The sequence below is a fragment of the Rattus norvegicus genome, chromosome 15, assembly GCF_021556685.1.
Source record: "Rattus norvegicus strain SHRSP/BbbUtx chromosome 15, alternate assembly SHRSP_T2T, whole genome shotgun sequence".
Taxonomy (NCBI): Eukaryota; Metazoa; Chordata; class Mammalia; order Rodentia; family Muridae; genus Rattus; species Rattus norvegicus.
The window spans coordinates 50,974,187-51,000,991 of NC_141548.1; the positions used below are offsets into that span (position 1 = coordinate 50,974,187).

Consider the following 26,805-nt stretch of genomic DNA (forward strand, 5'->3'; position numbering starts at 1 on the left):
ACCTGTAGCTTCTGTGTTCCAGCTCTTAAAGCTTTTTTGTCCTTTGTTTAAAGGTTCCCTTGCTCTGCTGTTTCCAAATTGGTCATCTTTACAGTTCAGTGAAAGAACAGGAGTGGGACAGGGTGGATGCAGTGTGATAAGGCTTCTCCACATTAGCAGTAATCTGTCTGATGTGTTCCTAAGTGATACTCTCCTAGGCATGGCCCTGGCTTCTCTCTAGTTTAGACCTGAGGCAGTTTCTGCCACCCATCTGTTACCAAGAGCTCCCAACTCTAGGGCAGACACACAATTTCTTTCCAACTAACAAACAGATACAATTCAAAGTTTTGTCAGCAATCTCAACAGGGCACTGATACAAACAAAAATGGCCGGCCACAAAGCTGCAAACAAGGGCAGGTCTCTCAACAGTTTAACTGCTAGACTGGGTTGGAATCAGACCCATTAAGTGGCTTATTTAACATGGCCTAACCTATTTCCTGGCCACCCTTTCAAGAGGTCCTCGGAACATTCTCTCAGGGTCAATACACAGGGTCCAGTGGAAAAGGCCCTTTCTATGAGTCCTAAAGATGTCTTCCTCAAAACCTAGGCCTCCCCCTCTATCCCTACAACCTCTTCCTTCACTCTGCAACTAGAACCCGTGTTTTCCATCATTCTTTCCCCTCTCAGTGATCCACTGGTGTTGTCAGGGCCTTGATAATTTCACATGAAGCACAGCCACCAACCCTTCCAGCTGGCTTTTCTTGCCTTGCTTCCCAGGCCCACTGTCTTGAACTTTTCATTGTTTCCATCATGACCTATGCAGAGATATACTGCTCAGCCGCCAATGTCACTGTCCTTTGCACTGAGTTGTTCTCTGTAGCTCCAGAAAGTCTCCCGGCTCTCACCTCCCTAAAGGAAAAGAGAAGTCCGTTGCTCTTGAGGGTGGGGTTGCCCCTTATCCTTCCTCAGAGAACACTGCTCTTATCCCTGGGTCTGTATCATTTGAATGGCACACTCCACTGGGTGCTGTCCATCAGGCCAGATCCCTCAGTCCCTTGTCCCTACCAAAGTGTCAGACTAGTGACCAGGACAGAACTGAGATTCCAGGCCCTTTGGTATCTTCTCAAAGGAGCTCTGAATTGATCAACAATTAGCATTTTTGCCTCTCAGACAGATTCTCCTGTCTTTCATTGCTCCCTGTCCCCCTCCCCATCCCCCTGCTGCTTAGGAGAATCCGTTCACCCCAACAAGAGAAACAAAACCTTAGTTGGCCCACGGGATCTCAGGATCCCAAGGAAAGTCTCCTCTGGGGCCCTCTTCTTCAGCTCTCAATTCAAAAATTAGGTCATGTGACAACCCAGCAGCTATTCTGCTCTTCCCTCTGACTCTTAACATGCTTTGGAATTTTGACCTCTATCCAAGATCCAAATTTCAACTTAGCCACTTCATTGCAGTGTGGCTACAAATGGATAGTGTTACTGTTTATTGTGCTGGGAATGGAGTCCAGGTTTCTCATTCTATGCAAGTAGTATACCTCTGAGCTGTATACCCCAGACTGGGTTCTTGTCTTTGTGAAGCTTAGTTTCTGCCTGTCTTTTCATAGCTGTTGTGGAGTTCATTCAAGGTCATCTATATGTTGCTGGCTCACTGAAGACTAACTATCGGTGTTAGTCTTGTCTCTGAGTCCTATCCCATGCCCCAACCTTCTAAACATCACTGTGAGTAAATGTCTCTATGTCCAACCTGGAATCAGTACATTACTTCAAACACATCCAGAAGACAGTGTAGGCCTCACCAGCTCTGGACATCCACTGAACAGGTGAGGGTTACCAACATAGATCCTCTGCACTCCCCAAAACCCTCATCCACCCAGAGAGAGCACAAGTGCTTTTCCCTCTTGGCCAAAGTTAAGGTTCAACATTGTTGTTTCCTGGCCTGGTTCCCAACCCCCTCCTCGGTTCTTTTGTCCTCTCACCAAGATGGGTGGATGTAACACCTTCCTGATCCAGTATCACCTGCAAAGTCAACTAATGTGTCATTGAGCTGTTGCCTGCTTCCTGATTCTTATCAAGGATTTAAATAAAACGCAGCTGGTCCAGTTCTGTTCTGTCCATCCCTAACTCTTGATACCAGCAGGGTTCTTAGTCATCCACCCTTGAATTCAGCTCTTAGCTTCCAGTTACAAGTCTGGTGGCATTGCCCCCTTACCCAGCCCCAGTTTGGGAACAGAATAAATTCCTGAGGCTTGGTGGCATGGTTTCCTCTGAGATAACCACAGGCATCAAGGCCCTTCTCTAATCCTACTTCTTGGGTTAGGTGCTCTTCAACTTGTGATCATTTAACCGAACATGGTCTTTTCTTAGGAAATAGGAATCACAAAGGTTGGAGATTTGTCCCGACGCAGCTACTAAGGGCAGAGGCCATTTCAGATCCTCTTCTGGTCAGTGGAGGGTTCCAAGGAACCAGCATTCATGACCTAGTAAATACATGTAACACATTCTGGACATCGAGGCTTTAATGGCGAAACAAAAAGGCCCTAAATTTTCAAAGCTTGTCTTCTCCATGGCCGAGACAGGTAAAACACAAACAAGCAAATATGTGTTGTGGCTGCCTCTTGATATGAGATGTGGAGTGAAAACACAGCGGGCTTATAAAAGGAATGGTGAATGCTGGAGGGAGGGATTTACTGCTTGATGGGTGGTCCAGGACTGCCTCACAAGGAGGGGACCTGTAAGCACAGGCCCAAGAAGTGGAGTGAGGCAGACCCAGCAACAGAATACACAAGTGCAAGGGTCCTAAGGAGATGATGTCTTAGAATGTTCAAAGGAATTCTGGGAGCCAGAGTGCCTAGAGAAAGGAAGTCAGCCGAAATAAGACGTGAAGTCAAGAGTGGCAGTGTGGGGCCAAAATCATTGCAGCTTCTTAAAAGAAATTCATACATCCAAAAGAAGCCAAAAAAAAAAATTGAGAGGAAAAAAAAAGTCTTGAAAGCCCTGAACAGCTCCAACATGCAACTGGACTGCTAAGCTTTACTCTTCTCCCTGGGCTTTTCCCTCTCCACTTCCAAAGACCCCATCTCTCTCAATGATCATTGGTTTTTCTGAATCTGACCTTCTTAGCTTCCTTTTCCTGTCTGAGAGGCCACAGGTCCCTGGTGATCTGCACACCACAGCTTTGCTAAAGGACATCAGAACTGCCTCCCTTGAGAACCACAAGTCCATCCTCCTGTTGACATTTGCCAGTGTATCAAGTTCCTAGTGGGATAGATAACCCCTCTTCCTGCTCCTCAGCCTAGGAGAATGAATGAACTTCAGTCATAAATGGGTCCTGCAAAGTCAACTCGTCTGTGGCTGGAGGAACATTTTCCTGCTTTGGCCAAAGCTTAGCCAGGCTCTGAAATTTGGCCCTGAGCATGTTAAGTGGGACATCCCTAAAAGATCTTGATCTAACATGTATTCCTTGGATTCCCTTGCCAAGTGCCTGGATTCATATAAACTTTGGCCTTGTAGATTCATTTCTATAGCTTTTATAAGAGTTTCATCCCTGGCTGTTTTGGGGTCTTCTATTTCATGCCTCTCCTCAAGTCTCCATCTTTCCCTGGCTGTGCAGTGCCATCAGAACTGTGTCACAGTTCATTCATTCATCTGTTCACTTATAAAAATTTATTAAACCACATAGAGTTCTTAGCTCTTAGAGAAGAAGGCAGACACGATACAAGGATAAAGGAGACATTGTCTCTGCCCTCCAGGATTTAGAGGATAAGAGGGAGGCAGATAGAGATAGGGGTAGATGATTTCAATAGATTGGAACTGGTGGTCTCCAGTAGGGAAACACTAATGTCAGAATCTAATGGGCAGTAGGAAGGCAAGTGTTGGGGAAGCTGTGAAGGGGAAAGGAATTTCTGGAGAATCTCAGAAAGTCCTCTTCTAGGTCTCCCATAGTACAAAACCACATCCTATAGAGCATCCTATATGCCATGCGCTGGGCTGAGGATGCCACTTGAAGGATCCTACTGCACTCCAAGTAGTGAGGACTTCTAAGATCCTCCCTTGGTGGCCTGTGGGTTGCTCTTTTTGTCCTTTTTTTTCCAAAGGGGGGGGGGAAGGTAAGAAAAGAAAAACCCTAGTGGCTCTGGGCCCCAGGATGGCAACACACAGCTTGGCATCTCTAGAGTGTGGACAGCTGGCTTGTGGAGGTTGTCCAACCCAGATGACATGTCCCTGTGTTACATTCTGGTTGCTTCTTCTGGCTACAGGGAAGAGTTCTGGAGCTAGGAGAGGGCCAAGAAAGGACACGATGCCTTCAGATGTGCTTGGGACAAGCAGAACATCTCTCTGGGAGGTGGGAGCCTCCTCCATGTGGGACCCAAGGAGGGAAGCTCCTCAACCATGCAAGGAATGGACAAACCATCCCCTACTTCTCTCACAGCCCAGCCACTCTGTTACTCTTCCTTTGCTGCTGCTGCTGAGATCAGGCCTCCCTACCAGAAGACAAACCTGACCCTTTGGAACCTAGTCTCTTCGCTTGGCTGGGCCAGGATTGACATTCATAATGCTAGCTGTTGGTAGAGAGGCTTTGCTGTAATGTAGGATTACAAAAAGAGCTCTCCTGGTCCAGAAGCCTGGAGACCATTGGGAAAGGCAAATGGGGACACTTCTCTTGCTGTGGGTGAATATTCTAGAAGCCAGGTCTAACTCTAAGCAGGTCAGGTAAACAAGCCACATAGGCTCCAGATGGCTCAGAGGTGACAAACCTGGGAACAATCCCGCTTCTCTGTGGAAATGCATCTTCTAGGTGTTAGGGCACAGAAATTTTCATCCAATGAGAAGATGTTTCATGTAACAGGTCTGCACCTCTGAGCTCCACTGCCTCAGGAGTTAGGAAACCTGGCTTCTCCTCCTGGCTCAGACACTGGGGCAAAGAGGTATGACATTTGCAGAGTCACACTTCTTCTCTGGGTCTTGAAGGCCTCACTGGAAAAGCTACTGTAGCAATTTACCCGTTGACTGCCACCTGCAAGTCCCAGGATGGTCACACCATACACAAGACCCGCCCCCTCCTATCTCATAGCTAGAGCTAAACTTAGGCTCAGAAACATCAGGCAAGGCCCAAATTCAATACCCCTCTTCCCTCTGCTCTGAAACACCAACCACTCTGTCCTCTGTGGATGTCTGGGGGCTCCCCTGGCTTCCTGTGGCTTCCAGTCCTGGCACCTGGCTTCCTGACTTGAGATCCTTTTGGCCTAAGGCAGTGTTCTAGTCTGTACTTGCTTCTTGGGATGTGCTTATCACCCCCTTCTCACTTATATTTTCTTGAAAATATATAGAAACTGACATGGAGATATAATCTGTAATCTGAGGTCACATTCAAGCCCAGGCGAGAAACATTCAACAATACCCTGTCCAGATCTGCCTCAGAAGGGTCCAAAAGGGAACATCTATCTACCCTGATGAGGGAGCAGCAGGGTCCTGGGAGGCTCAGAACCTCTACCTCAGAGCCATCTTTTGCTCCCTACTGCTGAAAGTCCTCTGAGTTGGTTGTTAACCCCAACCAACCACCAAAGACTCTGCCTCTCACAAAGGTCTGGGAACCTCAATGCTTCTCATCCCCAAAGTCCAATGCACTCCTCCCAGAGGCAGCTACCAGGAGCCAGTGGTCCCTCCCTGCTGGCACACCCTCATGTCCTTATCTCTAGCATCAGCCATTTATTCCATTCCTACTCTGCTGTGGCGTCTGCTGGGTTACTCAACCTCCCTAGGTCAAGCCAGTGTCGGACAGGTTGAGTCATTACCTCCTTCTCCTCCCAGCCCTCCCCAGGTCCCAGGGTTGGGCTGGTTCAGCAGGCTTCCACCTCCTGTGCTTCTAGCTTCTAAGCCCGGGAGCCTCCTACCGTCTCTTCTGACAGTCAGCCTCATTTGGTTTTTCCTGGAACAGCCCCTTTCACCATTCAGATCATTGGACAACACACCTGAGTTTTTTCTCCCTCGGTCTCCTCACTCACCTCTTTCTTTGACAAGTCATGGAAACTTGGAGCTAGCCATAAACCTCAGCCTTGGATGACACATCTATAAAATGGGGATGATCTTACTTCTGCCTCAGGGCAGGACACAGGGTCAGCTTAGTTCCCAGGAACTTCTTGCCACTCGCATATGCTTGCTAATTTTGGTTTGGGCGCCCTTCCCTCTTGCTCTAAGAATCCTTTCTCCACGAACACTTAGAGAGTCCTGGTTCAATGCATCCTTTTGGTTTTGTTATGTTTTGTTTTGTTTTTTTGAGACAGGGTTTCTCTCTGTATCCCTGGCTGTCCTGGAACTCATTCTGTAGATCAGGCTGGCCTCAAACTCTAAGATCTGCCTGCCTGTTCCTCCTGAGTGCTGGAATTAATGGTGTGCACCACTACACCAGACTTCAATGCATCTTTATTATCCATGCTGCAAGCCCCTCCTTTCCATTCACATCCTATTCTCGGGATCCCTGTAGGAATCTCAGAAAGTGTGACACCCACCAAATAGTCCTTTAAAAAAGCTCCCACAAATCCTGGGCCCTGGTTCCTTCTTCAGCCAACCCTGTCCTGACTAGGGAAACACACAGATTAGACAGAAAAGCCCAAGCCCCTTTTGGGGACAAGGGACTAGGCTTTGCCATCTGTACACACAGTACCTTGAAGATGGCAAGGCCCTTGGTGATGCCCTCTGCATGCATCTCAGGCTTATGCACCCCCCATCTTTGCTCACGACCTGCACACACAAGCACTCAGCAGCTCCTGCTCTTCCTCCCCCTCTCTCCTCTCTCTGCACTGTGCCTCCAAGACACACCCTCCCAACCCACCAATCCCACTCCTGCCACTGTGCTTTTACAAGCCCCAGCTCCAGAACCTGCACTGACTTCCTCCACCCCCAAAAGGGTGGGTCCCCGGAGGCCCACAAAACAAAGCTGCCTCTTTCTCTTTTCTCTGATCCCTCATACCTGTCCACTGCAGCCCCTCACCTCCCTTTCCTTGGATGAGGGGAGGGGAGCAGCCTAAAGCCCCCGCAACCCAGCCACCTCTCTCCAGCATCTGGTGAGAGGGACAAGAGGAAGGAAGAACTTCGGGTTCTTTTCCACGAGACTCCTAGGTTTTGTACCAAAATGCAGGGTGTGCTCCTGTTTGCTTTTTTTTTCTTTCCTTTCCTTTCTGAAAATAACCATGAAACTATCATTTCCTCCCACTGCCTTTTCCCTATCTTATTTGGATTAGCAGGGCTGCTAGGGGAGGTGGTTTGGAGCCACTGACAGCCTCTTGCTTTGGCCTTGGTCTCCCAAACTTATGGGTGGCACTTGAGGATGTACACCTGTTGGGTAGAGTCCTTGAGGCAAAGGGAAAGAGAACAGCCTCCAATCACCATGGATCTCTGCTACCCTTTCAATGGTGTTTGGAGAACCAGAGTCAGTCCTGCCTGGGCTCCAGTATAAGAGTAGCCCCTGGCCTGGTTGTCTGCAGCTGGTTGAGGTCATGGGGTCCAACAGTTGAGGGCCTCCCTTAGGAGGCCCTCATAGACTGGGAAACTGTCACACATGCAGACTCTTCAAATTAGAGAGGTTGGTGTGTAGGAATCTGTGCCTATGTAGGGAGAAGTGGGGGGCAGATCACAAAGGGGCTTCTCTCTTTTATTTTTTATTTTTTGTCTGTCCCAGAGTCTCCTGTGTACTGCCATGCTAGAAACTCATACTGCTCGTCAAGAAACAGGTCTCAAAAGAAGCCAATTTCAGGATTGGTTCCCAAAGGAACCTCTCTAGCTTTACCCAATTGCCTCCAAGGCCATTGTCCTGAACCTCACTGGGCTTTCCCACCTCCCCTGTTCTCCATGTAGAGGTGCCAATGGGAAGAATTCCAGGCCTCTCTGGCAGCTTAGGGAAACTGAGGTATAAGAACAATAACAGACACATTTTGCAGAGGGTAGAACAAATAAAAACAGAGGGGTGACATACCAGGCCTCCCGGCCTTAAGCACCCTCCTACAATATGCTCTATCCAACATGCTGTGACCCCAGCCACCACCCCATCCCCTGGTGTCCCTGATGCCTATAGCTTAGTGGCTTTGCCTCAGTCTGAAAGGAACACTGAGAAAGGTGTCTTAGAGCTGAGCATTGCAGTCCCACACAAGACCAAGGGTGGCTGAGGCTGAAAGAGGACTGGAGTGTCTTGGCCTGGTCCTCCCAAAGTGGAGGACTGGGAGTCCTCAGCACCCTCCTCATCCTAGCTTGGACGCTCTTCCTCCAAGCTGCATATCTTCTGTGAGGACGATCAGTGCAGGCAGAGGGGTAACATCCAGCCTGACTCAGTGATATTATTGGCTACTGATTTAGAGGACCGAAACCTTTCCCATGTGTCCCTCATCCAAGGCACAACTTTTCCATTTTGATCAGATTAAGTGGCTCGTGCCCTGTCCAGTTACTCAGAATCAGCCTGCTTTATCAAAACTGCATCCCTTTCTCTGATAGATCTAGACCACCCAAAAGATGGAGGCCTGGAGATGAAATACCTCCCTGCCTCCACAGCCATTCCCCAACACACCTACACCCATGTCCGCACTGTCCTGCCCCTTCCTCTCTAGCAGGATCCTTCTCCTCCCCCACTCCCCACTCCCAGCACCAGGCTGGGTTGCTGGGCTATTTGAGGCCCTGCTGGCCCTGTGGTATAATCAGTGCCCAGGGATAATTGCCACCTGTCCTGCCCGTGTCTGGGGGCTGTCTCGTCCACAGCAACAGCAAGCAGACATGGGACAGCCAGGCCTGGAGCAAGGTCAGGTTAGGGCAGTCCTGCCCACACCCTGGCTTGCCACTCAGGGGACCTGCAAGGACTCCCTAGGAAGTTTACATGCCTCTGGGAGTTGGGTTCACCCGGAACATCCAATGGCTTCATCTGAGGGGGATGGGGCCCTAGTCAGGGACAAAAGTCTCAGAACTAATTCATTCTACCATTGTCAGCCCAAAACACAAGCTGTCTTCCGATATCAGGGAACTCCATTGCAAGCTGGCCAATGGGAGGTACAGTCACCAAGCAAGAGGAACTTTGACTGTCAGTCCACCTTCATCAGGACACTAAAGGCTTAGTGTTTGAGAGTAAATCTTCCATAAGTGCCATTTGCTTTTTTTTTTTTTCCCCTTTTTGTAATCGAAGGTAATTTAGACAGCCTAGGTTTAAATGTGTGCCCTCATGGTCAAAACTAGAGCCTTGGATAACTGGTTTAACCTTGATTTCTCCATCTATTAAAAAAACAAAAGGAGATAGAAAAACTGCATTGCTGAACTGCTATGCGGGGTTTTATTATCTAATAGATATAGAATGACTTCGTTGCCTGGTGCTACCAAGACTCTCCAATGGTAATTATGGTTATTGGGAACTGTAGAAGGCACAGCAGGGGTGGGGAGCTTCCTGACACCAGCCTAAAGATACTCAGAAAAGCAAAAGCAGGAGAGATTCCTAGATACTGCCTGGTAACATAGTGGCTCTCGACCTGTGGGTCACAACGCCTCTGCTGATCAAACAACCCTTTCACAGGGATCACATAGCAAGTTTCTTGCATACCAGATATTTACATTACAGTTCATAACTAGCAAAATTACAGCTAGAAAGTAGCAACAAAGATAATTTTATGCTGAGGGGCTCACCATACGAAGGTCACAGCATTAGGAAGGTTGAGAACCACTGTTCTAAGAATAGCTGCTTCTATCTCTTTGAACTCTATTCACTCCAAAGTAGTGCCTTGTAAGCTCTGGAAGCCAGAGTATACCTAGCACTTGCGGATGTTAAATGTCCCAAACCGATTCCGTGTTTGCAATGAATGTGTAGCCGAAACCCTGCTCCTAGGAGAAGTTGGATGAATGTTTTGTTTCTGCCTTTTCCAGTATTTTTAGCATTTAAAAATTATGTGTATCCAAGTATTTTAAATTCTTCACGCTAGTATACACAGTCCTACTATGTGAAAGGCCATTCAGAATGGGAGGAAAGGGCTATAAAACTCTGCCAAGGGGCCAAAGTCACCCCAATCCCTGATGAGAGGCCCTTACCACAGGGCCCAAAGTTGCTCCCCTGGACCAATAGGCCAGAGCAGGAGAATGTCCTAGCCCTATAGTTTCACAGCAACAAGGTAGGAGCAGAAAAAAAATCAGATAAAAGCAGCCAAACACAGCAAATACTGCTCCTTGGGAACAGAGAAGGGTGCTATTCCAAAGAATAGTATGTGAGTGCTGCCTCTTCTGACAGCAAATTCCAGCTCCACATGAAGGCTTCAGGGCCCCATCCAGGGACAGTTGTTAGTCCTACTCTGTGTCACTTTAACAGCATTCCCACCAGGGTCCCCCCCCCCCTCAGGAGCCCTGTCTTTAATGGTTTACCTACATTTCCCATTCCCAGTGTACTCTGGACCTACCTGGGGAAATTGGTCTCTCAGGGCCAGCTGGCCATGGCTTAATACTGTCCTGATAGTTATCTACAGTGAGGACCTACTGCTGTGGGTTGACCCCTACCTCAGGGGTCTCCCCTGACCTCATCTGGCACCTCACACTCCAGTGCCTGGGGATCATCCAAAGGGGATTGTTTTGTTCCTGATATCCTCCCCCCCCCCAACTCACTCACTCATCTCTTCCCTGGGCCTGTGAGCTAATTGGAGAGAAGGAGGGGGAGGAGGGGGACGCTGCTCGCCTTCCCCGTTATCTGCAGCAATCCTGGGTGACTAATGCTCCCAGTTGGTGAAAAGGCAGTGTAATCAAAACACTTTTTTTTTAGTCCTTAAACTTAGTCATTCTTCCAGAGTGGAGGAAGGGGGGGGGGGAGCCCACAGCAAGCACCATGAAATGCAAACTGAGAGGCTCCCACTGCTAGGTGGAATCAAAGCATTGGCTCCGGGGGCTCCCTGCAGATCTAAGGTCTGCTGCGGCCCTACTCCTTGGTGCCCTGGCTAAACTTCCTCTGCATCTTTGTTTGCCTTGGCTTCCCTTGGCATCTGGGTTATGGGCTCCCTGAAGGTCTTCCAGGCTGAGTCAGGAGGTGCCCTTTGCTCTCACCCTACCAGGTGCTGCCATCTGCTGGTGCCAGCTTTCCAAAGGGCAGGAAGCATTAAAGTGCTCTTAGTTACGGGCTTTGGTAATAGGCTGGCCCTTCAGTACTCATGCTGCTTCTGGCTCCAAATGCTGGCCTGAGAGCCTACTGCACCTCAACAGAGCTAAAGACAGTCAGAAGGTGGCAAGAACTTTGGAAGTCATTAAGGAGAAGTGATATACTCAAGTGGAAAAAAAAAAAGCAGAATTGGAGCTAGGTTACCCAGGTTGGGATTCTTCTTCATCACTCCATGGCTGTGCTTCATACCTGTAAAGATGGCATCAGTGATAGCATCACCTACATCACAGCATTGTTGTAAGGATTAAATATTGGTTACCTAGACAAGTGCATGGTATGGCATGCATAGTTGATTGATTATTAACTATTTGTCAGAATAACAAAATAAGATGGCACACATACCATCTTAGCCCCTTTGCTCATTCATGGCAGACATTACTAATCCATCACAGAATGTCTTCATCAGACTCACAGAGTGAGTTCCCAGAATCCTCAATATAGTAGTCTAGACAGCTAGTAATAAACAGTCAAAATTGGCACATGGAATGACACTCATTTGTCAAACCTGATTTAGACTGTGGTCAAGGAAGATGAAGCCCATTGGAAGAAATAAGTAACTCTTAACCCCTTGGAGGCAAAGCCAAAGCCTAGTAGAGATTCCTCATCCAGTCACTTGCTGTTTGTCATCCTGGCTTGAGATATGACTTTTAAGTAGCCAATGTGGGCTTCCCATTCTCCACAAAATTTTACTCTGACACCCTCATCTTCTGTCACCCTAGCTTGCCATTTCATACCATTGGCTCTTGGCTTCTTGGGGAACTCTGATTTAGTGGTACCCTTCTAAGCAATTGAAAAGCATGGAGAAGCAAGCTGAGGTCCATGGAGAACATTGAAGGCCTGGATCTTGGTCCATTTCAGGAGCCTCCATGAGGCTTTGTGAAAGAGTTGGGCCATCCCTAAACTTCATATTGGAAAGGCTAGGACAAAGCAAGATGTAACATATTCTGAGACACCCCCCCCCCAGAGCATTTGTATATAAGTTCCTGAGTTAAAGACTCTGAGGAGAGGTTGGGGCAATAATAGATCTGTTCCTCTATAGCTTTGCTCATTAAACAGACCTCTGCCATCTGCCATCTGGGGAAGAAGCAATATTTACCAGGTTTTCAGTCAGGAGCATCACCTCTGCCTGAAGCCCTTCCAGTCTCAGCTTCTACTTATAAACCAACCTTGCTCCTTTCCATCCCTGAAGAGGCAGGATCAACCTGTATTATACTGTTCTTTGGTTATAGAAAGGCAAGACACAGATTGTAGTTCTGCAGACCATGTGCGCTAGGTGGGTTCCTGTGCACAGCTACCTAGGGAGGAGTACCACTCACTCACCCGGAGGGTCACAGAGAGAAGCTTCTAGGTGTGCAGAACATGAAGGAACCTGACTATCCACCCTATGCCTAAGGTCCTGCTTGCTGAAAGGAAGGAAGGCCATGCTGAGTTCAGAGACTTCCAGACACTTCCCAGACAGACCCTGGGAAGCCAACAATCTCCCCAGTAACCTAGAAGGTCTTGCTGATTATGTTAAAAGTCTGAGGTCGGCAATAAGCAAAGAGTCCCAGTTAGGCCTCAGACTGAATCCTTTTCTCTCTAAAGATTCATATTTAGCTTCATCCTCAGACATCAACAATTGCTCAGACCTGCTCATTTCTCTGGTCTTGTCTCTGTTCGGGTCCTGTCTCCTCTGTCCCATTTCCCAAGAGCCTCTAGCTCAGTGGTTCTCAAGCTATGATAGGTCTGACCCCTTTGCAGGTCCTGCACATCAGACATTTACATTATAATTCATAACAGTCGCAAAATTACAGTTTTGAAATAGCAACAAAAATCATTTTATGGTTGTAGGTCGCCGCCACAACAGGAAGAACTGTATTAAAGCATTAGGAAGGTTGAGAACCAATATAACAGTGCACTTGGAAGTTGGCTGAGGGGGACTTCAACAGCAGTGTTATCTGCCCCTATTCTGATAGACGAGGAATCAAGGCCCAGGAAAGGGATGTGACTTTTGTGAAATTGGTCATGCTGTCAAAGACAGGACTAGAGCCCTTAGTTCTTCTCTTAGTCCAGCTCTCATTCATTCTTGTCCTGCAAGATATGTCTACTACTCCAACCAACAGCCGCCAAAATGGCCTTCCCTTGATGTACACAGGGGCCTATGCTAAAACTTTTGAAAATATTTATCACCACTGGCAATGTCTGAGGGAGGCTGAGTATGGAGCAGGGGGAAATGGGGCAGAGCCATCCACAGGTTCTGGAACACCAAGAAACTCACATCACATGCTACCCACTTACATTCATCTCACCCATGCAAAGCTTCAAGACTCCCCGACCCATGCTCTCTGTCTGAGCTGTTCTTCAAAGATTCTGGTCTTCTATTCTCTTCAAGACCACTCCTGTGCTCCTGCTTCTTTCCTGAAGAAATAGCAGGGTGATGGTCCGGGAGATGTCTTGAGGGAGCCAGCTCCTATTGGAAAGTCTTTTAAAACTAAAAGCCATCCCTTGTTCCTCCTACTCTGATCCCCTGTGCCCTGGGAATTTGGGACACATTGTATACCTCTGCTCCAGCTCATAGGAACTTGGCTGCTCCCCAGACTGTGCCTACAATCCTCAAGGTCCATTTGAACAAAGAGAATTCCTAGAGAGGTCAAGGGAGAGAATTAGAATGGTTCACTCTTGAGAATCACTGCTTGAGTTTCTCTCTTCTAAAACAGGAACTTGGGCAGAGAAACTAGTTCAGTGCAGAACTCTAGGTAGTTTGTGGTACACTGGGCTCCGAATTCTGAGGTCAAAGACAAGCTGTTTGCTTAGATCTTATTCTTTTAAAACCCCATGTCCAGTTATAACAGCCTGTCCAGCAACTTGTTCTGCCTTGTTATTATTAATACTGTTGTTACCTCTACCTGCAAGGCAGTAGCTATTTGGAGGGCACAGGAACAAGATCAATACTCTTTTTCAAGGCCGTATCCCGTATCCCCACCCCCACGCCAATACTCTCTCCCTTTCCAGGTTACCACAGTACCTAGCACATTCAAATAAATAGAACTTGGGATCTTTCCTAACATTGCTGCGGACTTCTTCCTTTTTGTTGTTGCTGTTGTTTGTTTGATAGGCTTTGTTGTATTGTTTTCTCTTGAGACTGGATTGATTATGAAGCCCAGATGGGCCATGTTGTCTACACTAACCTCCAAGTCATGGTCCCTCCTTGCCTCAACCTCCAGGGCGCTAAGATTACAGGTACAAGTCATCACCCCGGGCTGAATCTTCCTTCATTGAATAGCTTCGCAGAATATTCCACCCTGGAAAGCACTTACTCTGCTTCCATTCAAACCCCGAACCATCTTGAAGGGGGCGGGGAGGGGGGAAGACCCTTGTTGTAGCAGGTGATGTATGTGAGACTTGCAACGTTCTTGCAACATTAGAGCAAAGCGTAAGCTTCCCGTCTACTACGTCTCCTCTAGCTCCTTCCCCACGACAGTCACTGCTTGTGTCTCTGAGTTAGAAACCCCGTATCAGACAGAGAAATAACAGTGACTAGCCTGTGAAGATGCTCCTAGCTCGGCCCGGGGCGCAACCGGGTCGCGCAAAGGAAACTCCACCTCAAACAGAGAAGAAAGTGTTAACGTGTGGGCCCGCCTCCCTCCCGCCTCTTCCGGGCAAAAGAGGGCGTGTCCTACATCACTTCCTGGAGACTGGCCGAATCCGGAAGTGATCTTCGAGAATCTACTTTTCTACAGAGGACCCCGGCAGTCGGCGTGAGTTTAGGACCATGAGCTGGTGAGTGAGGCCGGGTGGCGTCGGCTGGAGCCAGAGCGGCCTGACAGTCCCGCTTCTAAGCGGTTCCGGGAGCCTCCTCGGTGCCCTCCCGGAGGCTCCGTCTCTCGGCCAGGCTTCCGAGGATCCCTTAGCCTGAGACCCCGCGTCTGATCCTGTTGCCTGCCCTTTCTCTCATCGCTTTTCCTTTCAACTCCTTGGCTTGAAGAGCCCCTCTTCTCTCTTCTCTCAGCTATCCATCGAGGTGGAGGCAATGTCCTCCTTCGCTCCCGTGGGCATTTCTACCCCGCGCTTATCCGCTCCGGAGCTGTGTTTCTCACCGAGGCAGTCTAGGCACAGCTCTGTGATCAAAAACCAGCAGCTTTCAGACAACTAGAGTAGCATTACCTAACAGTCCTCAAAAGACGAAATTCTTTTTAAAAAGTTAAACGTTGATTCTCACACGAAAGGGATCAGAATTGCACCACACACATTCTCTTAATGTGTGATTGGACTGTTTGAATCTTTCCAGGACTGTGACCTACTGCCCTCTCTCTATAGCTATAGACATAGCTTAAACTATGAGGATCCTCAAACCAAGGAGCCATAGAGGCTGGAGTGTCGTCACAGCTGCAAGAATTCACGGTAGATTTTCCCTAATGTTTGTGATTAGCTTACTGTGGGAAGACCTCTTTCCCCAAAAGCTAGTCCTTGTTTGTTGCTCTGATGATTTTTTTTTTAATGTGCAGAGGGGAAAAGTCATAGATTATGTCTATTCCTAGGGCTTTTGTAAAGATTGCCCATGTCGAGGACTTTACCATGAGGCCCAAGAGCCTGTGTGTCCCCAGTCCCCATTCTCACAAACTCCAACTGTTTACAGTGCATTTGTATGAATAAATTGACCTCCAGAGAAGTATGAGATTAATCAGCCCTCTTTAGATCCCAAGGTGCCTTAATGTAGGGGCAATACTTGCTCAAGAGCCCAGCCTGTTATGCAAAATAAGTGCATGATAATCAGCTGTGAATGAATAAAATTAGCTAGACACCCTCTGAGAAGGCTTTCACTCTTGACCACCAGTGGAGACCAAGCTTTAGCCACAAGCAGCTAATGTCAGTCAATGTCAAGGATAGCTTTCTAATGTACAGTGTAAACCACATCTGCCCCTTCCTCCACCTGCTTCTCAGACTGAGATTAATTGGTGGACAAATGTCAGCCAGCTGGGGAAGCAGTAAAGGGAAGCCCCCTGCCATGCTCTAATAAGCCCCAGCAGGAGATACTCATTTCCCCTCAACCTCTTGCTCCGAGAGGCCAACAGAAAACTGGAACCCCTAAAAGCTAACCTCCCCCATCTCGTTTTAGCCTAACCAGTGACAGATCAAAAGGCACTTCTTCAATTCCCATTCCTAAAGGGAAATTTCCTAAAGTGGAATTGTTTTCTTTTAAACTTCAGTTTGTGTACCTTCAGCCTCATGATACTAGAAGTCATCTTGGTTTATGCACCTTGAATCTTTAGATCTCTCTTGCCTAATTTCTTATAATAGAAAGCAGGAAGTACATGTGCTTTCTGTTTAGACTGATATTTATAATTTAAAAAAAAATAGAAGTGGAACAGAGACCACTAGAGGTGAGCTGAGGCAAGTGTCTTCATCTGTCTTCCAGAAAGTTTCCCTCCTCCACCTCTTCCTCCTCCTTTTTTGAAAAACTAGCCTTTTTTTTCAAACCATTCCTCAACGGTGCCCATCAGGTTGGAGAGAACCAGAATTGGCAGTAACTAACAGGGCTGAGGCTGTTGTGAACTAATTTATCAGTACAAGCATAACTTAGTACCTCTTTGGACTGAGGGTCACAACCAAAAGCATGCCTTTGTCCCCGAAGGATGAGATTTTTTTCTCTTCCTGCTTCGAGGGCTTCTACGTCATCTCTTGCGTGGACCCTGACCCTCTCTCCCAGAGAGGGGCCCAACACCAATGCCTGGGCACACAATCACACTCAGTTCCTAGCTCAATGGCTGGCAAGGGAACGAGGGTTGGGTCCTTCTGATTCACTCCCAGCGTGGTTTTCCTGCTCCCAGAATGAATCCGTCCATTCATCTGCAACTGGAATTTTCACTCGGGGAAGAGACCAGAGTGACGTAGAGCCATCATGGAAGGCAGATACCCAAGGTCAAGTTCACCAAGTACATGGACTATGCCGAGCATAGTTAAATAAGGCCTAAGGCTGCCGTGGCCCATGATGCCCAAAGGGTATCCATTGTTCTGGACTAGGCTGTACTTTCAAAATGTCACAGTGAGAAATGTCCAATATTGATGCCCTTTGCACACTGTGGACTTTGCATAAAGAGTAAGAGATCTTTGTTTCTTTCACGGTGCAGGCAGCTTGCATAACCCCATTTATTTAGTGAGTACCTGCGCTACCACCCACCTACCCACTCATTAGCCTTCCAGCAAGGCAACTCAGTGATCTGTCCTATTTGGAGGAAAGCATTGGATATTTGCCTCTCAGAGCACAAATTTATCTCTTGGCCCCAAATCAAATGCCCCCCTCCACTTTGTCATCACCCCTGCTCCACCTGTTTCCCCATAAACATACATGTGTTCAGTATGGTATGTAGAGAGAACTAACCACTCTTGGAGTAATTGCCGGGCGTGGTGGCACACACCTTTAACCAAGCACCTTCCTGGGAAGCATAGGTAAGTGAATCTCCTTGAGTTCAAGGCCAAACTACTCTACATAGTAAATTCCAGGCCGATCAGGCATAGCCATTGAGACCCTGTATCAAAAACAAGAACAGTGACTTTAATCTAGCCATCTCCAAGAATTATAGCTTTTCCTGAATCCATGCATCTCAATAATCTGAAGTATAAATGACAGGATAAGGTGGGGTGCTGGAGTCATCTGAGAAGGAAAGGGATTAAGGGTAATAGAGATAACATTGGATTAGGAAGCCAAGTATTCCATTTAAGTCCAGGTTCTATTACTCACAGGGTGGCTAGTCAGCCTTTCTAGGTCTTGTTTTCTCCCTCTGTAACATGGAGTAGATTAATCCCAGGCCATACTCTACCACAGGAGTCTGCTAGTACGTATGAAAACTGTGTGCCTCTTTCTGACATTTAGGCTTCTTCTCATGCACTGCCTTCTTAGATATTGATATTCCCCAGACTCAGTGTGCAGTGTGTTTGGAAGGTGAACAGCTGATGTCCCACAAGCAGGGTGTCTGGTAAATTAGGTGTCAGTAAATGCCTTTTCCTCTTAAGGCCTCTTTCAGTTCTGATGGTTTTATGGAGCTATACAGTATGACACCCACAGATGATAGTCAACCAATATCTGTTGATTAAATGCTGTTAGACATAACAAAGACGCTGAATGTTGAGGGACATTTGGAAGGCTGAAAGAGTCAACACTTGTCCTTAGCAAGTGCCTGGAAGTACTGGAAATTACATGTCAGGAAGATGTCAGGAACGGTTCCAAGCAGATTTTAATTGAACTTTGACCTAGCAAGTGCCTAGTGTTTCCAAGGAGAACTGAGAACAAAATGCAGGTGAGAAGAAGTGTGTGGGAAAAGTGGTAGGAGAGGGTGCTTGGCAGGGTTTGTCCGCCCAGTCGGCAGGGAGGCCAGCACAGTACAGACTGGTTGGGCAGAGGCTCCAGGGTTGGGGCTTGGCACCCTGCTTTGAAGCCCCGTTTTGTACGTCTGTCAGTGCCCTGCTGAGGAGTTGAAGTTGAGCCTGGCCTTTGGAAAATTGAAGGCTTTTAAGCAAAGAGGTCGCATAGCAAAAGCAGTGATTTAAATTACTGTGGCTGTGGCTGCAAAACTCAGAAAGGAGAAAGTCATGAAAGGACTTGGAGGATAGCTTCCCAGGCCAATCTTGTTGTTCTCAGGTGGCCCCCACCTTGTTTTTTGAGACAGGGTCCCAGAATACATGTATATTAGTTTATTTATAAATAATATAAATATAAATATAATATATATAATATAAATATATGTATATATAATGTGTCACAATTTAAATTGATCTATATGTCCTGGCTTAGAACCTAGCACCCCAGAAAGAAATTTGATAGGTATTTTGGTTCTTTTTTTTTTTTTTTTTTTTTTTTTTTTTTTTTTTCGGAGCTGGGGACCGAACCCAGGGCCTTGTCCTTCCTAGGCAAGCGCTCTACCACTGAGCTAAATCCCCAACCCCTTGATAGGTATTTTGAATGCATGGATTGCAGTTTGAAAACTGACTGTGCAGGAGTATGGTCACAAATATTCAAACTACAAACTAGAGCTTGTCACTTCAGCAGTGTGAATATGGTATTTATTTAGCTAGTTTTGCTATGTTTTTTTTTTCATTTTTTAAAGATTTATTTATTTTATGAATATGAGTACACTGTCGATGTCTTCAGACACACCAGAAGAGGACATCAGATCCCATTTACAGATGGTTGTTAGCCACCATGTGATTGCTGGAATTTGAACTCAGGACCTCTGGAGGAGCAATCAGTGCTCTTAACCCCTGAGCCATCTCTCCAGCCCCTTGCTATGTTGATAAAAATAAAATTTTTTAAAGTGTAGGTGCTGGGGATGTAAATCCGTGAGTGGTAGAACACTCATTTAGCATGTCAAAGGCTGTAGGTTCGATCCCCAGTACCAAAAGAGAGACAGAGACAGCAGATTTCAGGCAAACAGACCAATGCCACCTCACAGCCATCATAGAGGCAAGAAGTGTCTGAGAGTGAGGAGTTGTGGGAACCCACTGGGGTGTTGGGCGCTAGAGGGGCAAATTGGGATCCGTAAACCTGAGATAGAGTGGAGCTACAGCAGCCAGGACCTCAGATGAACCACATGCCAGAAGTCAGCTTTGTCACTGTGAATGTCCAGCAACTATGATATCATACATAGATATGATAAATATATGTATGTATATGTATACATGTATGTATGTATGTATGTATGTATGTATGTATGTATGTATGTATGTATGTATACACACACACAGTGAAGTGACATGTTAAATGAGTGACATAGCCAGGTATAGTGTAATCCCAACACTTGGAATACTGAGGCAGAAGCATCATGAGTTTGAGGACAACCTGAACTACAGATTGAAACTCTGTCTCAAAATATAAATGAACTAAGTGAAGTCTAAGTGTATGTGGACATGGATGAGTCTCAGAAGTATACAGCTGAATGTAAAAGCTGGCGTCTCAGTGACATCGTGCTGCTTACGTAACATCTGGACCAGAAAAATGATACTAGGATTTGCTTATGGACACGTCTAGTGGACATATGAGGAGAATAAGAAATCACCCGGGTGATGGCGGCTCAGGAGGCAGAGGCAGGGGGATCTCTGTTAGAAGCAGCCTGGACTATAGAGTGAGTTCCAGGACAGGACTACACAGAGAAGCCCTGGAGAGAGAGGGGGGGGGGCGGGGGGAAGAGGAGAGGGGAGAGAGGGAGAGAGGGAGAAGAGACAACACACAAAGGACAAGACTCAGTGGCTTGAGAGCTCCAGCATCCATAAAGTTGGGCACCCACTGTCTCCTGGCTTCAAGTCTTGCTGATTAGAATGAGAATAAATGGTGACGTGTCTGTCAAGTACTAGAGGTTTCTCAGACAGTCATCACTAAGCACCTTGAATTTTTTATCTACTCATCTCTTGGCTTTTAAGCACATGCCAGCCTCCAAGCTGCTAGCACAGATCCTTGCAGTGTTTAGGGAGAAATCCCCTCTGGGTTGGAAGTTGGGGACTAGCTTGACCCTGGATGTGGTACAGTCTGCTACAGGAGAGCTACTTGCTTCAGCAACAGCACAGAAGTCTTCAGTCCACTCCCAAGTTACTTCTGTCACTTTGCAGCCCTCCCTCTAGGCCTCAGTTTGGTCATCATCACAGTGCCACTGCCACCACCATCACACCAAAACTCCAGACCCCTGAGTATCAGGAGCTATTTCAAGCATTAAACTTACTTAGCACCCTCAGCAGCCCTATAGGGTAAGCAGATGTTTGCTCTATTTTATAGGTAAGGGAGTTGAGGTGACTTGTGTGAATGTCACAGCTGGTGGTGGGCACAGCCAGGATCTGAACCCCAGCATTCTGACACGAGGCCTCCCCCTGTGCCATCCCTGTGAACTACAGGAGAAGAGTGCTTCCTGTGAGTCGATGGCTATATCAGAAGCATCTCACACAGAATCTGGCCATAGTAGATGCTTGATAAATGCTCACTTCAATTCAGTGGCGTCATTGTTTACATGACCCAACACCATGTGGTTCATTCTGTCTCCCCTTCAGAGGGCAGCTTGGGGAACAGCGGGAAGGAGGGATCACAGATGAGCCGGTGGATTGTCCTGGTCCCACATACAAGTCAGCCAAGTCACTTAGAGTCATGCTTTTTATTTTTAATTTTGCACACAGCCTCTTCTAACGAATGGCAGGGCAGGGTCATGTTCCAAATGCTCTGGTTTGGGATGCAGTTAATTCGTGTCAAGCACAGCTAGGGCGGGAGGCAGTGGTCATAGATAACTGAAGTAAATGATTTCAGCCCAGGTTGTTAGCCTCTAAGGATGTCTATCCTTCCCTTTCTCAGACTGACCTTTCTCTGGCCTTCAGCATAGCAACTAGAAAAGAGATCCATTGAGCACCTGTTCCAGCAGTGCCGCATGACTCCATAAACCCTGCCTGGCCTTGGTCCTCTGCTTGTATGATTGTTAAAGAGGCAGTGGCCTTGTGGGACCAGAGCAGAGCAGGCAGGACTCCAAAGACAGTAACTGAAGATGGGGGCAGTGCCAGTCCTAGCCCACTGGAGAAGCTGCTGCCTCACGCCCACCTTCCTCTCTTGCTGAGACAGTGACTCAGGCCCAGACCACTCTCTGGGGAGCCAGGGTTTCAGCCACTATCAACCACTGCCCACTCTTGCCCAGCCTTCCTTTCTTTCTTCTCACCCCAACCCCAGTTCTGTGAGTCTCTTGCCCAACTGGAGATATCCAAAGACACAGAACAGGGGGGGGGGGCGTTGCTGATTCATTCTGGGGGCTCTCTCTACCCGAAGGCCTAGATTCCTATTTACTAGAAACAAATTTTGGAAAGGCAGGTGAAGCTGAAAGAGGTTACAGAGCATACAGAGGTTTGAACTCCCAGTCATTGCGTATGAGTGCAAGAGATGCTCCCAAGAAGGCGGGAATTGAGTGATGTGCTGGGGTGACTCAGGGGATCCCCACCCAGCTACCATCTGGGTCAGCCTCTTATCTCTGTCCCCGCAGTAGGGGCGGGTGAGGAAACAAAAGATTGAGAAACGTAGCAAATGGAGAATGCAAATAGCTGTTTTGTAAATAGATGTTACACAAGAGCAGGAACTTTTTTGGAAGGTTTTACTGAGACAGACAGAATTAGCCAACTGGCATCATGCTGCTAATAGAGATATTTACTGTTTGAGAGAAGTGTATTTGTAGCTTCGGAGAACATCCTGTTGACTTCTTTATTGTGAAAAAAAAAATAGTCCTTCCCCTCTGTACACATGGAACTTGTTTTTTGTTTTCCTTCTTTCCGAGGTGAGATATGTTGGAGGTTGAGGGTTTTTTTCTCCATTTTGTTACTGAGACCAAAATATCCCTTCCCCTGGCCTCTGGTGCTCATGTTTATAGAGTGCCAGCAGGACTGAGAAGTGCCTGCCGTGTGAGAAAGGGAACTATAAGCTTCTTGATTGCTTCCAGAACGTAGAGGTTTTCTGGATAGCAGACCCTACTTTCTCTCTGGGCTACTGCTTGCCCCGCTAATCCCCAGGGGAGAACAGGAAAAAAGCTGGGTCAGGAGGAACAGCTCACATGCTGCCACCTCCCAGAATAGCAACTTCTCCTAGCCTTTCTGCCACCGGGAAGGAGAAGCAGAGAGCCTGGCGAAGTGTCTCGAGGCTTCAGCTTCTTTCCTTTTGTCCCCTCCTTGCCACCTTCCTCTGCCCACTGAGAGTATGTCCCATATCAGTGCCAAGGAGCATTCCATCTGCCCCTGGTTTTTAGTTATTTCCTGGGCACAACGGGGTTATATAAAAAAAAATTTACCCAAAAGACTCATCTCCCTTCATAGTATCCTCAAAATCTCTTCAGTTCCTTGGGGACTGGAGAGATGGCTCAGTCATTGAGAGCAATTGCTGCTCTTGCAGAGGAACTGAGTTCAGTTCCCAGCACTGTAAGGATGCTAACCACTATCTGTAACTCGACCTCCAGATGTCCAACACCGTCTTCTGGCTTCTATGGGCACGTTGTATACATGTGTATACATACAGGCATAACATTCATACACATAAAATAAAAATGATATATTCTCTTGACTCAAGCTCTGGTAACTTACCCAGACAAAGGCCACATCTGATCTGGAGCTGGCTGTTGGCATTCCTTGTCAATTGGAGCCCAAAGGCTCCTTTTTCTTCTTTATACACCTTTGTCTAAGACGAGGGGGGGGGGTGGGACTTCTTTGTATATTTTTCAGGAATCTTAAATCATAGTACAGTATAGTATTCTGCAGGACCTGAGTGTGGAACAGTGCATTCCTTTTGCTCATTGGTTTAATCAGGCATCAGTTTGGGATGACATAAAAGGTTCATGAGACCCTGGCATGGGTTTTCCTTATTTGTCCTAATGTTTCCGAACCCAGCATAGCACTTGGCACAGAAGGTGCCCCTTAGTAAGGATGCAGTAAACATTTACCACAAAGCTGAGAACGTTGCACTGTACCTAAAACAGTCCCTGCCAAGGGTGCAAAGAAGAAAGCATTCAGCCTCTGTCTTTGGTAAGCTATGTATTGTGATCGGAAAGCAGATGTAGACACATAGACGTTAACTAACCTGTACCCGTCACCAAGCAGAACTCATCAGTAATGATAGGGTAGTTCAGTATTAGGAAACATACTTGCTAACTCTGTCACAGTGGTACATCATACGAGGAAGAGGGGTTGGAGATTTAGCTAGGCAAGCGCAAGGCCCTGGGTTCGGTCCCCAGCTCCAAAAAAAAAGAAAAACAAAAAATAGGAGGAAGAGTAAATGGCTCACCCAGAAGCATGCTGTCAAGAAATTGACTTGCCAAAAATGCAGTCTTTGTATCTTTTAGTAATCTAGGAACAGAAAGCTGCTTCCTTCCTGTTCACAGGCTTTCTGGCTGAAGACAGTGACTCCCTTCATATTTCTTAATGAAAGAGCAAATGCAAAGCCATCTTATTCTTACAAAAAAGAAAAAGACTTCTAGTTAACACAGTAACTAAGAAGTAAGCACAGGGTCAAGTAGTCATGAAGAAAGGTAACACTATCATTTTCCTATAGCTGTTTAGAAACCCTAGCTCCCTTCTGCAGTTGAATTTCTTTTTTTTTTAAGTTATTTATTATATATGAGTACATGGTCGCTGCCCTCAGACACACCAGAAGAGGGCATCAGACCCCATTTACAGATGGTTGTGAGCTACCATGTGGTTGCTGGGATTTGAACTCAGTACCTCTGGAAGAGCAGTGAGTGCTCTTAACCACTGAGCCATCTCTCCAGCCCTGCAGGTGAATTTCTTAAGTTATACAGGTTAAGTATGTAGGTATGCTGGTGTGGTGGGTGGTTGCAAGGAAAATGTATCCAGCAAGATAAAATGAAAAAGAATCCCATTTTATGCGAGTAAAAAAATAACCACTATGGAACATATAGAGCTAAAAAATTTACATTTAAATATTACTTTGGGCTCATAATAGCCAACAAAATAAATGTAGAGGCCCCATTTAAGAAAGAAAGGGAGGGGTGGAGTGGGAGAGAGGGTAATGGAAACAAAACAAAGAATCAAGTCTTATGACTAAGGGACACAAGAAAAAGATTGAATGAGCAGATGGAAATATTACCACCTAGGTGTAAACTTATGTGTCTATGGATGTAGGTTCTTCACACACTTAAAGTACGATGCATCTCTAATGATACTAAATATGTATTTATAGGACTTTAGTGTGGAGGGAGGACACAGCAGGTGATTCATCTTGAATAATAAAACAAAAATAGCCCTAAATATTTACCTGGAAAGTCATGCAATGAAAAGGAATTAGTTTTACTGAATGTTAAAGTTTTTTACTTATCTGTGAAACAGTAGGAATATTAAACACCAATACATGATTTTTTTCTCAAAGACATTTTTTTAAGTCATGCCTGGTGGTGCATGCCTGTAATCCCAGCCCTTAGGAGGCTGGGGCAGGTTTGCTGTGAATTTAATGTCAGCTTGTGCTATAGAACAAGTTCCAGGCTAATGTAGACTACAGAGTTAGAAAACCTATCTTAAAAAAAAAAATCACACAAACATACACCAAAAAAAAAATTGTTTAGTATAGTACACGTTCACTTCACGTGTGTGTTAGGGCCAGAACAACCTCAGCTGTTGTTCCCAGGAGTTGTATCTTTTAAGGTAAGATCTCACCAGCCTGGAACTCTAAGTAGGCTGAGCTGGTCAACTAGCAAGCCCTTAGGGTCTGCCTGACTCCAGCTCTGGGATGATAAGTTATAAGTGTGTACAAACACATCTAGCATTATAAAGAAACAAAAGATAAATTTTAATTCCTGTTAAAGCAACTCTCTAGCCACACACTTAAATTCTAAATGGATACAAGATTTAAAAGTTAAAAAAACAAAACACTAAAGTCCCTATGGAAAGGAAGGGGACACAGGATAATCAAATCAATCTTAAGAAACTTCCCAGTCTTAAAGCTCACTCTAAAGCCACAGAAAGAGAGACAGGGTGAACTGGCAAGTAGATTAATGGAATGAAATTGAGGAGCTGACACTCCGAATGTAAACTGACCTCTCACAACTCAACAGGAATAAAGAAAGCCCGATGTGTTTCTCCAGTGGTATGCGTGTAGCTCACAAACACATGAAAGGGAAAAGATGTTCAGTATCATGAGAGAGATGCAAACCCAAGCCACAGTGAACTTCACACCAGCCTTTAAGGAGGAGGAAAAGAGCTAGACCCTAAATTGGCATTGGGCAGTCCCAAGAACCATCACCCAAGCTTCCATTCCAGCCCACAGTAGCTCAGGGTCTGGCAGCTCTAGTATTTAGAGGACTTCACCCTAGAGTTGGGTGAAGCTGGCCCCAAGGTCAAAATCAGATGAAAGATGCTTCTTTAAAAAAAAAAAAAGAAGAAAGAAAGAAAGAAAGAAAGAAAGAAAGAAAGAAAGAAAGAAAGAAAGAAAGAAAAGTATAGAGCCCAGCCATTTTCCCTTTCTGCTTTACTGGGAGAAGCCTCTGCTCTGCCCTAGCAGAGGACGGAAGTTCCCCTCAAGAGAGCTCTCTCGGTTCGGTCCCCAGCTCCGAAAAAAAGAAAAAAAAAAAAAAAAAAAAAGAAAAAAAAAAGAAAAAGAAAGAGAGCTCTCTCTACACTAGGGCACATACAAGTGGATTTACTCTGTGAAACTAATAAAAACCTCACCTCAGGAACCCTGTCTTGCATGAATGCTGTCCAGCCCCTTTAGAAAGAACCATAGCTTCATGGTCCTGTTTTTCTAAACTGAAAGCATTTCCATCATAATTAATCTTTATTGTTTTCGTAAACCTTTGTTTTTTCACTTTGTCTTTTTTTTTAATCCCTAATGTCACTTGGCCTGTGCCTTTATTCAGGTGGGACTGGGAGATTGAGTTGAGATTGTATTTGCGTTTGTAAAGGCATTTTTGGATGGTTTTAATAAAACAAATAAAAAATGACTAGCTTTGAGTTTGAAGTATACAAAAAGTACCTCTGAAATTGAAAGTTGCCTTCAATTTTTAAATTAAGGGAGAAACTGAGCACTGTAACTTACTGGTAGAAGGCTTTCCTAGTGAGCCTGGGTTCGATCCCCATAAAAAATGAGGGGAAGTTGGATTTAACAATGAGTCAGACAGAAATGATAAAGGTAAGGTGAGCAGTTACATCAGTGGCAATCAAATAATAGAACAGTATTTTCAGTTT

The 26,805-nt window shown here is 46.3% G+C and overlaps 1 protein-coding gene across 1 annotated transcript in view; it reads left to right on the forward strand.

Moving 5' to 3' along the window:
- Positions 1-14,809: 14,809 nt before the first annotated feature.
- Positions 14,810-26,805, forward strand: part of Bin3 (bridging integrator 3) — a 38,869-nt gene continuing 26,873 nt past the window's right edge. Inside the window, exon 1 of the mRNA NM_001013186.2 lies at positions 14,810-14,895. Within this exon, the coding sequence (NP_001013204.1) occupies positions 14,888-14,895 (8 nt within the window). The 5' untranslated portion in view covers positions 14,810-14,887. The remainder of the gene's footprint in view (positions 14,896-26,805) is intronic.